At 44.7% G+C, this 13,519-nt stretch overlaps 1 protein-coding gene across 1 annotated transcript in view; it reads right to left on the bottom strand.

Annotated features, from left to right (window-relative positions):
* The window catches only part of POFUT2 (protein O-fucosyltransferase 2), a 34,892-nt gene that overhangs the window by 18,682 nt on the left and 2,691 nt on the right, over positions 1-13,519 (bottom strand). Inside the window, exons 3-4 of the mRNA XM_065413225.1 lie at positions 7,363-7,507; positions 1,886-1,996 (exon numbers count right to left, since the gene is read on the bottom strand). Of these exons, the coding sequence (XP_065269297.1) occupies positions 1,886-1,996; positions 7,363-7,507 (256 nt within the window). The remainder of the gene's footprint in view (positions 1-1,885; positions 1,997-7,362; positions 7,508-13,519) is intronic.

The raw sequence follows: 13,519 nt of genomic DNA on the forward strand, positions 1-13,519 counted from the left end.
GCAGGACTCTGCACTTGTTCTTGTTGAACCTCATCAGATTTCTTTTAGCCCAATCCTCCAATTTGTCTAGGTCACTCTGGACCCTATCCCTACCCTCCAGCATATCTACCTCTCCCCGCAGCTTAGTGTCATCCACAAACTTGCTGAAGGTGCAATCCATCCCATCATCCAGATCATTAATGAAGATATTGAACAAAACCGGCCCAGGTCTGACCCCTAGGGCACTCCCTTGATACTGGCTGCCAACTAGACATTGAGCTGTTGATCACTACCCGTTAAGCCCGACGATCTAGCCAGCTTTCTATAAACCTTATAGTCCATTCATCCAATCCATACTTCTTTAACTTGCTGGCAAGAATACTGTGGGAGACCGTATCAAAAGCTTTGCTAAAGTCAAGATATATCATGTCCACTGCTTTCCCCATATCCACAGAGCCAGTTATCTCATCATAGAAGGCAATCAGGTTGGTCAGGCATGACTTGCCCTTGGTGAATCCATGTTGACTGTTCCTGATCACCTTCCTCTCCTCCAAGTGCTTCAAGATGGAGTCCTTGGGGACCTGCTCCATGATTTTTCCAGGGACTGAGGTGAGGCTGACAGGTCTGTAGTTCCCCGGATTCTTTTTTTTCTTTTTTAAAGATGGGCACTATATTTGCCTTTTTCCAATCATGTGGGACCTCCCCCAATCACCAATTGGCCAACTCCCAATCAGCCAATCACATCAGCCAACTCCTTCAGCACCCTCGGAAGCACTGCATCCAGCCCCATGGACTTGTGTATGTCCAGCTTTTCTAAATAGTTGTTAACCTGTTCTTTCACCACCGAGGGCTGCTCACCTCCTCCCCATATTGTACTGCCCAGTGCAGCAGTCTGGGAGCTGACCTTGTCTGTGAAGGCCGAGACCTAAAAAACCATTGAGCAGCTATTCAGCTATTTCCACATCATCTCTCATTAGGCTGCCTCCCCTATTCAGTAAGGGTCCCACACTTTCCCTGACCTTTTTCGTGTTGCTAACATACCTGTAGAAACCCTTCTTGTTACCCTTCACATCCCTTGCTAGCTGCAACTCCAATTGTGCTTTGGCCTTCCTGATTACACCCCGGCATGCTCAAGCAATATTTTTATACTCCTCCCTAGTTGTCTGTCCAAGTTTCCACTTCTTGTAAGCTTCCTTTTTGTGCTTACGCTCCCTGAAGATTTCTCTGTTAAGCCAGGCTGGTCGCCTGCCATATTTGCTATTCTTTCTGCACATTGGGATGGTTTGTTCCTGAGCCCTCAATAAGGCTTCTTTAAAATACAGCCAGCTCTCCTGCACTTCTTTCCCCCTCATATTGGCCTCCTAGGGGATCCTGCCCATCAGTTCTGCTTTTCTGAAGTCCAGGGTCTGTATTCTGCTGCTCAATTTTCTTCCTTTTGTCAGGATCCTGAACTCGACCATCTCATGGTCACTGCTGCCCAGGTTGCCACCAACGTCTACTTCCCCTACCAATTCTTCCCTGTTTGTGAGCAGCAGGTCAAGAGGCGCACGGCCCCTAGTTGGTTCCTCCAGCACTTGCACCAGGAAGTTGTCCCCAACACTGTCAAAAAACTTCCTGGATAGTCTGTGCACTGCTGTATTGCTCTCCCAGCAGATGTCAGGTGATTGAAGTCCGCCACGAGAACCAGGGCCTGTGATGTGGAAACTTCTGTTAGTTGTCCGAAGAAAGCCTCCTCTACCTCATCCTCCTGTCTGATGCCAGACATTTTATAACACTTCTAATGAACTATACTTCTCCAGTGAGGAGATCCCATCATAGTGTAACATGCCAGAAGCTGTGGCCACCTTTCTCCTAGTGTGTAGACAGGTTTTCGAACACACACAAAAATAACATAGAGGCAACTCACCGTGCTGAAGTGTTTTTCAAAAGAACAGGAGCTATGATAGAGGCTGATCCTTGGACAGACAGACAAGAGACATTTAGGCCCCGTGTTTCCTCATAACCCCAGAACCATCCCCTGTAAGACAGTAAAAAAGTCTCCAATTAATAGATCACCATTTTAAGATGAATTTGCTGTGTACAGTAAGTTTAGTTAGCAGCACATCCTAGAGGAAAAAACAGTCTTTGGTCTCAACAAAAATGGACATGTACTCCTTAAAAAAACATAATATCTTTATAATCTGTACGCAATAATGATTGATTTAGATCTCTTGATTTTCAGAGTATATTTTGTTATTACTGGGGTTAAAAAAAAATCAAGTGAAAAAATGGAACAGCTTTTTTCCTGATCAAAAGTAACTATTTGTAGAGCTAAAGTTACCAGGTTTTATATGAAAGTAAGTTGGTAATTTCTCCAACAAACTAAACAAAAGCATCTCTAACTCATTAGAGCATAAGAACAGCCAAGTGGTCCATCTCTTCCATCTGTGGCCAATGCCAGATGCTTCAAAGGGAATGAACAGACCAGGGAAATTATCAAGTGATCCATTCCATTGTTCAGGCCCAGCATCTGGCAGTCAGAGGTTCAGGGGCACGCAGTGCATGGAGTTGCATCCCTGACCATTTTGGTTAATAGCCATTGATGGACCTATCCCCCATGAACTTATCTCATTCTTTTTTGAACCCAGTTATAGTTTTGCCCTTCACAACATCCTCTGGCGACAAGTTCCACAGGTTGACTGTGCGTTGTGTGAAGTACTTCATTTCATTTTAAACCTGCTGCCTATTAATTTCATCCTGGTTCTTGTGTTATGTGAAGGGGTAAATATCACTTCCTTATTCACCTTTTCCACACCAGTCATGATTTTATGGACCACTATCATAGCCCCCCATTAGCTGTCTCTTTTCCAAGCAGAAAAGTCCCAGTCTTTTTACTCTCTCTTCATATGGAAGCTGTTCATACCCTTAATCATTTTTATTACCCTTCTCTGTAGTTAATATACATCTTCCTAGAGATGGGGAGACCAAACTGCACACAGTATTCAAGATATGGGAGTACTAGGGGTTTATATAGCAGCATGATGATATTTTCTGTCTTATTATCTATGCTTTTCCTAATTGTTCCTAACAGAGGCGGCACCAGCCTCTTCCCAGTCCGGGGGCTGAGGTGGGCTAGACAGAAAATCGGGGAGGTGCACACGAGGCCCTGCCCCTCTTTGGGGCCCCACCCGCTGCGCCTCCTCAGGTAAGTTCCGGCCACCCTCCTCCTCTCCCCCCCAGTCACCGGCCAGGGCTGCGGCTGCTCCTGAGCTCCCTGCCGCCCTTCGATTGCTCGCAGCCAGTAGGGAGGGAAAAGCAGTAATCACAGAGGCGGGGCCCAGGAGCCCAGGCTGGAGAGCGTCAGTTTGGGCAGCTGTGGTGAGCCCCAGACCCTCCACGTGCCATGGGCAGCATGCCCTGGCAGGCATAGACACAGGCCAGGCACTGTTCTCAGGCACCCCGGCCCCCTGCCTGGCCGTACTCCTGTACTGTTGCTAGTGCTGCCACCTTCAGAGCTGGAAGCCCAGCCAGCAGCTGCTGCTGCTCTCTCCGCTCTGCCTTCAGAGGTGGGCAGCCGGAAAGTGGCGGCTGCTGCAGGGGGACTGAAGCAAATGTTGGGGTGGCTATAGTCCCCACAACCCCCGAAGATTTCTCTGTTAAGCCAAGCTGGTCGCCTGCCATATTTGCTATTCTTTCTGCACATCGGGATGGTTTGTTCCTGCAACCTCAATAAGACTTCTTTAAAATACAGCCAGCTCTCCTAGACTCCCTTCCCCGTCATATTGGCCTCCTAGGGGATCCTGCCCATCAGTTCTGCTTTTCTGAAGTCCAGAGTCCATATTCTGCTGCTCTCCTTTCTTCCTTTTGTCAGGATCCTGAACTCGACCATCTCATGGTCACTGCCTCCTAGGTTCCCATCCACTTTTGCTTCCCCTACTAATTCTTCCCTGTTTGTGAGTAGCAGATCAAGGAGCACGGCCCCTAGTTGGTTCCTCCAGCACTTGCATCAGGAAGTTGTCCTCAACACTCTCCAAAAACTTCCTGGATTGTCTGTGCACTGCTGTATTGCTCTCCCAGCAGATGTCAGGGTGATCCCACTTCCCCACTTACCTCCGGGCTTAGGTCACCATCCCCCAGCGAACCTAGTTTAAAGCCCTCCTCACTAGGTTAGCAAGCCTGCCTGTGAAGATGCTCTTCCCTCTCTTCTTTAGGTGGATTCCATCTCTTCCTAGCAATCCTTCTTCCTGGAACAACATCCCATGGTCGAAGAATCCAAAGCGCTCTCTCCGATACCACCTGCGCAACCACATATTTACCACCACAATGCGATAGTCCCTACCTGGGCCTTTTCCTTCAACAGGGAGGATGGATGAGAACACAACTTGCACCTCAAACTCCTTTATCCTTCTTCCCAGAGCTACGTAGTGTGCAGTGACCCACTCAAGGTCATTCTGGGCAGTATCATTGGTGCCCATGTGGAGAAGTAGGAAGGGGTAGTGGTCTGGGGGCTTTATCAGTCTTGGCAGACACTCTGTCACATCCTGAATTCTAGCTCCAGGCAAGCAGCACACTTCTCAAGTTTCCCGGTATGGATAACAGATGGATGACTCCATCCCCCTTAGGAGTGAGTCCCCGACCACCACCACCCGTCTCCTCCTCTTAGGATTGACGGTCGTGGAACCCCCATCCCTAGGACAATGCATCCCATGCCTTCCTGCCGATGGGGTCTCCTTCTGATCCCTTCCCTCTGATGACTCTTCCAAACCATTCTCTGACTCATGGTACTCTGACATAGAGCCTGAAAACTGTTGCTTAGCTCAATCTGCATTGGGGGTACATGGGTTCTCACCTTTCTTCTTCTGGAGGTCACATGCTGCCAATTTTCTTCCCCGTTCTGCACTCCCCTCTCTGATTCTTCAGTATGCTGTGCCTGCAGGACCAAACGCTGACTTCTATCCAGAAAAATCTTCATTTTCTCTGATGAAACGCAGGATTGATACTTGGGTCTCTAGTCCTTTAACCTTCTCTTCAAATATGGAAGATCTCTTTCTTGAGTGGTAACAGCTAATTTAGACCCCATCATTTTGTAGGTAGAGTTGGGATTATGTTTTCCAATGTGTATTGCTTTGCATTTATCAGCATTTAATTTCATCTGCCTATGAGATCACTTTGTAACTCTTCACATTCTGCTTTGGACTTAACTCAGTTGCATTCCATCATGTTACTCTATTCACAGTCTAGACTGATTTCTAAACAATAATCATATGCAGCGGTTCTTTTGTGACTATGGCAGTGGCAGAGGATGGCTCAATGACTAGCACAAGGCCTTTTGTTTGCAAGTTGGCTGACGGACAGTACTGAGTGCAGCTCATCCCAATGACCAGTGACTCGGCATCTCAAAAAGCCACCAAGGTAAGAGAGTGGTAGCTAACGGGTGGAAGTTTCCATAATGCATTTTTTTCAGGTTTCAATCTAGTTTTGTAACAAGGAGTTGGGGAAGCCCACAGTTCAGGTCGCAGTCCTAGCACCCCTCCCCGATACAAACCACCAGAGGCACCTCTGCTGTCACTGAAAGAGACACTTGCAGATTATTATGTACCACACAGAGCCAAAGGAAAATAGACTCAGATGCTCATCTCTAGGCCGCAGGGCTGGATACCTGCTACTCACATAACAGGCATAGTATACACAAGAAAACGAGCGTACAGTAAAGGGCTTGATTTCAGATCTGTTCTAGTAGACTTCCTGTGTTTTCTGGGGAAAATGGAGAGGCCTTCCTCCTGACAACCTAGATCGCCTTTTATCCGTAAAGCCCCTTTATTAGTAACTGCACAGCTACCTTTCCTAGTGACTAGACTCCCAGAGGGAATAAGGTGTTCTCTCTCAACTCCTGAATCTTAACTTCTCCAGGAGCATCTAGGCTGATGACAAGTGGTGTCATAGTGATGCTTCAGGACTAGGAGAACCCTCCAGGACTTTACTTGTTATAAGTAGAAATCAGGTTTAACGATAAAAACAGATCCTTAATTAATGAGATCTGAAATATATGACAGGAAAACAATTCAGGAATTGCACAACTAGAACTTTTTACAGAATTTGACAGAAACATAGAGATCCCATCTTGCTTGGAGTTTGTAATCAAAAGTACTGTTTGTCATATACAGATGTCACAATATATACTTGATATAATCCAGAGGGATAAATAGCTCATACTGAAAATATGACAAATAGTGATAGTGCATCGCAGTTAACTCACGCGATTAACTCAAAAAAATTAATCGCGATTAATCTCACTGTTAAATCATAGAATATCAATTGAAATTTATAAAATTTTTATGTTTTTCTACATTTTCAAATATATCGATTTCTATTACAACACAAAATACAAAGTGTACAGTGCTCACTTTATATTATTTTTTATTATAAATATTTGCACTGTAAAAATGATAAAATAAAGTATTTTTCAATTCACCTCATACAAGTACTGTAATGCAATCTCTTTGTCGTGAAAGTGCAACTTACGAATGTAAATTTTTTGTTACATAACTGCACTCAAAACCAAAACAATGTAAAACTTTAGAGCCTAGAAGTCCACTCAATCCTACTTCTTGTTCAGCCAATCGCTAAGATAAACAAGTTTGTTTACATTTGTGGGAGATACTGCTGCCTGCTTCTTATTTACGTCACCTGAAAGTGAGAATAGGCATTCGCACGGCACTTTTGTAGCCGGCATTGCAAGGTATTTATGTGCCAGATATGCTAAACATTCGTATGCCCCTTCATGCTTCAGCCACCATTTCAGAGGACATGCTTCCATGCTGATGATGCTCATGAAAAAAACAAATGTGTTACTTAAATTTGTGACTGAACTCCTTGGGAGAGAAAAAAAACAAAATCCAAAACAGAATTAAACAACTGAGCACAGACCTTGCCCCTTGAGATTCTTCTAGAGGGTGTCAAGAGCAATAACACATTGCTTTCAATCAGGAACTGTGCTAGAAAAATATATTTCCAAAGTGCCTTTTCCAGGGTCAGCCTCACCTGTTCAAAGTGTTTTCCCCCTGAAAAGCAGGGGAAAGAAAAACCACAATCAACTAATATGGCAGCAATAAGAAGACTGCTGTACTGATTTTCCTAGGTGTCCTTATAAAACCTGTAGGAAATATAAATTTTCATCCTGCTACCACTATTGTACTACTTTATGCTGTCTCCTACCATTCCTTCCCCTAACCAAAACAACAGCTTCAGTGCTCTTTAAAAATGTAGCAAAATCATCCTCAAGCACCCAGATACTCATGAGCAAGTTCAATAAACAAACCAGACTGCATGTGGAAGGAAGGCAAATGTCTCATTGACTGAACTAAATGGGAAAATGAAGGAGTCACATATCTTGTAAAATATTACCTGTAGTATTCATGTTTGTCTTTTGAGTACATGAGCTGATCAATGCATGGCCTCTCATCTATTTTCTCTTCCCAAGTTCCTTCTTTCCATCCTTCTGCATAGCTTTGTAGGACATATACCTGGTCTATAAAGGGTCCACCTGACTCTGAATAGGAAGCAAAGAGAAGTAACTATCAGCATGTAAGTGTACTTGATTTATGTATATAGCAGCATTGCTTCCAGTTTCCAAGTTCTCAGGTAAAAAGTCTTCTTCCTAATCTACTTTAGCCACACAAGCTTTCACACAGATTGCCCTTTTCCATCAAAATTTAGGAGTGTGGGTGTGGGTAGAAAATATAACTTACACTGACAGTCTCCATACAACCTTGACTATGGAGGGCCAAATTCATCTTTGTTGTAACTCCACTGAGGAAAATGGATTTACTCTAGGGATGAACTGGCCACAAAGTCTCTTCTGTGCATCCATATTTTTTTTTAAAAACAAGCACAATGGGACTCCCAGAAGAAGACCGGCATGTCATTCACCTAAGAGATGGTCTTCAGAGCACGCATGTGAGAACTGAGCGCAGGCTGGCCATGCTGTTTGCAACAGGGCTGCTCCCAAAGGCCAGCTCAGTGAGTTTTCTCAGAAGGGGCCTTGTCCAACTCTCCCTGAAGTCAATAAGAATCTCTCCTTTAGCTTCCACAGGCACTGGATGGGCTCTAGTACTGTACTAGGAGTAAGTACAGCTGCTACCAGGTAAACTGGCTTATTTTTTCCTAAAGCTTTATTATAAAATATGAACATTTTCAGAGTTGGTCTCTTCCATCCCTTTGCTCTTACCTTTAATATTTTCCTCTCTCCTTCTCCACCCACTCCCCACAAGCCCGTGTCTTCTCATGCCAAAGTCTGGAGTCTGAGTCCTGATCACTCTTTAAATATAAGAAAATTTCCAGCCCTGCCATTTTCACGTGTTTAAAGTCCTAAGGGCTATTACGTTGTACTACGAAGTTCAGGGAAATTTGGCTATGTTTTACTTAGGAGTGTAAAACAATGAAAGTTTAATCTTTCAGATGTCTTCTGGGCTTTTACAGTTAAAGAGTGGTCTTGTTTTTTCAAACCAATGTGATAAAGTCAGTCTGTAATTGCTTTTACTACAGCATTTTAAAAAAAATATTTAAAACTATTTAGACTTGGGCATGGAGGATGAGGATCCTATTTCATACCTGGAATTATATATGTTCATTAACATCTCTTCACGTACTTACAGTAATTAAGTCAAATATTTTTATAAGACACTCAATTTTGCCAAGGCCTGAAATTTGACCCTCCTTGAAATTGTCATAACTTCGTGGAGGGTAGATTGTCAGTAAGACTGAACTCAGCCAAAAAGCAATTCATCATTCAGAAAAGCAGACTTTGACTCCCTCAGGGAACAGATGGGCAGGATCCCCTGGGAGAATAACATGAAGGGCAAAGGGGTCCAGGAGAGCTGGCTGTATTTTAAAGAATCCTTATTGCGGTTGCAGGAACAAACCATCCCGATGTGTAGAAAGAACAGTAAATATGGCAGGCGACCAGCTTGGCTAAACAGTGAAATCCTTGCTGATCTTAAATGCAAAAAAGAAGCTTACAAGAAGTGGAAGATTGGACAAATGACCAGGGAGGAGTATAAAAATACTGCTCAGGCATGCAGGAGTGAAATCAGGAAGGCCAAATCACACTTCGAGTTGCAGCTAGCAAGAGATGTTAAGAGTAACAAGAAGGGTTTCTTCAGGTATGTTAGCAACAAGAAGAAAGTCAAGGAAAGTGTGGGCCCCTTACTGAATGAGGGAGGCAACCTAGTGACTGAGGATGTGGAAAAAGCTAATGTACTCAATGATTTTTTTGCCTCTGTCTTCACAAACAAGGTCAGCTCCCAGACTGCTGCACTGGGCAGCACAATATGGGGAGAAGGTGACCAGCCCTCTGTGGAGAAAGAAGTGGTTTGGGACTATTTAGAAAAACTGGACGTGCACAAGTCCATGGGGCCGGATGCGCTGCATCCGAGGGTGCTAAAGGAGTTGGCGGATGAGATTGCAGAGCCATTAGCCATTATTTTTGAAAATTCATGGCGATCGGGGGAGGTCCCGGATGACTGGAAAAAGGCTAATGTAGTGCCCATCTTTAAAAAAGAGAAGAAGGAGGATCCGGGGAACTACAGGCCAGTCAGCCTCACCTCAGTCCCTGGAAAAATCATGGAGCAGGTCCTCAAGGAATCAATTATGAAACACTTAGAGGAGAGGAAAGTGATCAGGAACAGTCAGCATGGATTCACCAAGGGGAAGTCGTGCCTTACTAACCTAATTGCCTTCTATGATGAGATAACTGGCTCTGTGGATGAGGGGAAAGCAGTGGATGTGTTATTCCTTGACTTTAGCAAAGCTTTTGATACGGTCTCCCACAGTATTCTTGCTGCCAAGTTAAAGAAGTATGGGCTGGATGAATGGACTATAAGGTGGATAGAAAGATGGCTAGATCGTCGGGCTCAACGGGTAGTGATCAATGGCTCCATGTCTAGTTGGCAGCCAGTTTCAAGCGGAGTGCCCCAAGGGTCGGTCCTGGGGCCGGTTTTGTTTAATATCTTTATTAATGATCTGGAGGATGGTGTGGACTGCACTCTCAGCAAGTTTGCCGATGACACTAAACTAGGAGGCGTGGTAGATACACTAGAGGGTAGGGATCGGATACAGAGGGACCTAGACAAATTAGAGGATTGGGCCAAAAGAAACCTGATGAAGTTCAACAAGGACAAGTGCAGAGTCCTGCACTTAGGACGGAAGAATCCCATGCACAGCTACAGACTAGGGACCGAATGGCTAGGTAGCAGTTCTGCAGAAAAGGACCTAGGGGTCACAGTGGACGAGAAGCTGGATATGAGTCAACAGTGTGCTCTTGTTGCCAAGAAGGCTAACGGCATTTTGGGCTGTATAAGTAGGGGCATTGCCAGCAGATCGAGGGACGTGATCGTTCCCCTTTATTCGACATTGGTGAGGCCTCATCTGGAGTACTGTGTCCAGTTTTGGGCCCCACACTACAAGAAGGATGTGGAAAAATTGGAAAGAGTCCAGCGGAGGGCAACAAAAATGATTAGGGGTCTGGAGCGCATGACTTATGAGGAGAGGCTGAGGGAACTGGGATTGTTTAGTCTCCAGAAGAGAAGAATGAGGGGGGATTTGATAGCAGTCTTCAACTACCTGAAGGGGGGTTCCAAAGAGGATGGAACTCGGCTGTTCTCAATGGTGGCAGATGACAGAACAAGGAGCAATGGTCTCAAGTTGCAGTGGGGGAGGTCTAGGTTGGATATTAGGAAACACTATTTCACTAGGAGGGTGGTGAAGCACTGGAATGCGTTACCTAGGGAGGTGGTGGAGTCTCCTTCCTTGGAGGTTTTTAAGGCCCGGCTTGACAAAGCCCTGGCTGGGATGATTTAGTTGGGAATTGGTCCTGCTTTGAGCAGGGGGTTGGACTAGATGACCTCCTGAGGTCCCTTCCAACCCTGATATTCTATGATTCTATGATCAGCACTTGTGGTGGGTTTGTTAATTATATAGACACTTAGAATCCAGAAGGGGACAGACAACTGTCCTCTGCCCTTGCAAAGGCATCAACTAGATCTAATAGGACATTTTCATATCTACTTACAATGATTTATTGCTGTACGTTATTTAGCTTTACTGAAAAGGCAGCAGAGTGAGCACAAAACAAGACCCAATACCTACGAGTGTCAGGACAATGATGGAGCGGACTTGTTTTGAGCAAGAAAGAGTATACCTTTTTCCTCTCAACTGCATAAAGATAGCGACAGTAGGGAAAGACATTTCCAAAGAAGTAACCAAAAAAAAAAAAAAAAAAAAATCACAAGCAACGAAGGTAAAACACAAAAATTAAAACCAATGAACACTGTGACTTTTACTGAAATCACATTAAAATAACACGTGTCTAGAAAATAGCACAAAAATTCAAAGGCAAGTTATGTGGTGGGACTGAGGATCTATTGTACGCTGTGTGCCACAGTGGAGAAAGCCTCCTGAGAGGTTTTATTCGGGTAATGCCTACATGAAGGAAGAGTCCAATCAGCTTCATTATAGCATAAAGTTATTACACTTTTGCCTCGGTATCATCACCCCTAACTTCATCTATCGCATTCACTCTGACCCTACAACAGTCACCGCACCTGGTGGCTGAACTTTGTCCTCACCCACAACTATTTCACATTTGGGAACATGTATACCTTCCAGTCAGCGGCACTGCTATGGGTACCCGCATGGCCCCACAGTATGCCAACATTTTTATGGCTGACTTAGAACAACGCTTCCTCAGCTCTCGTCCCCTAACGCCCCTACTCTACTTGCGCTACATCATCATCATCTGGACCCATGGAAAAGAAGCCCTTGAGGAATTCCACCAGGATTTCAACCATTTCCATCCCACCATCAACCTCAGCCTAGACCAGTCCACACAAGAGATCCACTTCCTGGACACTACAGTGCTAATAAGCGATGATCACATAAACACCACCCTGTACTGGAAACCTACTGACTGCTATACTTACCTACATGCCTCCAGCTTCCATCCAGACCACATCACACGATCCATTGTTTACAGCCAAGCTCTAAGATACAACCGCATTTGCTCCAATCCCTCAGACAGAGACAAACACCTACAAGATCTCTATCAAGCGTTCTTAAAACTACAAGACCCACCTGTTGAAGTGAAGAAACAGATTGACAGAGCCAGAAGAGTACCCAGAAGTCACCTACTACAGGACAGGCCAAAGAAAGTAATAGAACGCCACTAGCCATCACCTTCAGCCCCCAACTAAAACCTCTCCAGCGCGTCATCAAGGATCTACAACCTATCCCGAAGGACGATCCCTCACTCTTACAGACCTTGGGAGACAGGCCAGTCTAGGGTGACCAGACAGCAAATGTGAAAAATCGGGACGGGGGTGGGGGTAATAGGAGCCTATATAAGAAAAAGACCCAAAAATCGGGACTGTCCCTATAAAATCGGGACATCTGGTCACCCTAGGCCAGTCCTCGCTTACAGACAGCCCCCCAGCCTGAAGCAATTACTCACCAGCAACCACGCACCACACAACAAAAACACTAACCCAGGAACCTATCCTTGCAACAAAGCCCATTGCCAACTCTGTCCACATATCTATTCAAGGGACACCATCATAGGAGCTAATCACATCAGCCACACCATCAGGGGCTCATTCACCTGCACATCTACCAATGTGATATATGCCATCATGTGCCAGCAATGCCCCTTTGCCATGTACATTGGCCAAACCGGATAGTCTCTACGCAAAATAATAAATGGACACAAATCAGACGTCAAGAATTATAACGTTCAAAAACCAGTCAGAGAACACTTCAACCTCCCTGGACACTCAGTTACAGACCTAAAAGTCGCAATTCTTCAACAAAAAAACTTCAGAAACAGACTCCAATGAGAAACTGCAGAACTGGAATTAATTTGCAAACTGGACACCATTAAATTAGGCTTGAATAAAGACTGGGAGTGGATGGGTCATTACACAAATTAAAAACTATTTCCCCATGCTAATTTCCCCCCCCCCCACTGTTACTCACACCTTGTCAACTGTTTGAAATGGGCCATCCTGATTATCACTACAAAAGTTTTTTTTCTCCTGCTGATAATAGCCCACCTTAATTGATTTGTCTCATTAGAGTTGGTAAGGCAACCCCCATTTTCATGTTCTCTGTTTGTGTGTGTGTATATCTATCTATATATACTTCTTCCTACTGTATTTTCCACTCCATGCATCTAATGAAGTGGGTTTTAGCCCACGAAAGCTTATGCCCAACTAAATCTGTTAGTCTCTAAGGTGCCACAAGGACTCCTCGTTCTTTTCACTCTGTCACAAACTCTCAAGCTTTAACACTTCCCATCACCGTGTCAACCAAAGCACACCTACCGGACTGAAATGAAAATATGCTTATTCCAGTATATCTTAGAAAGCCATCCTTAATAATTATGATGATAGAAACAAAACTCTACTATGCCACTTGGAAAGACCAAGACCCTTCACCTTCAATTCCCCCCTGGGGAATGGAGGGCTTGTTCAGCAGCATAACACACTGAACCTGAGTTGGGAAGAGAGCG

Source organism: Emys orbicularis, chromosome 11 (genome assembly GCF_028017835.1).
Source record: "Emys orbicularis isolate rEmyOrb1 chromosome 11, rEmyOrb1.hap1, whole genome shotgun sequence".
NCBI classification, from domain to species: domain Eukaryota; kingdom Metazoa; phylum Chordata; order Testudines; family Emydidae; genus Emys; species Emys orbicularis.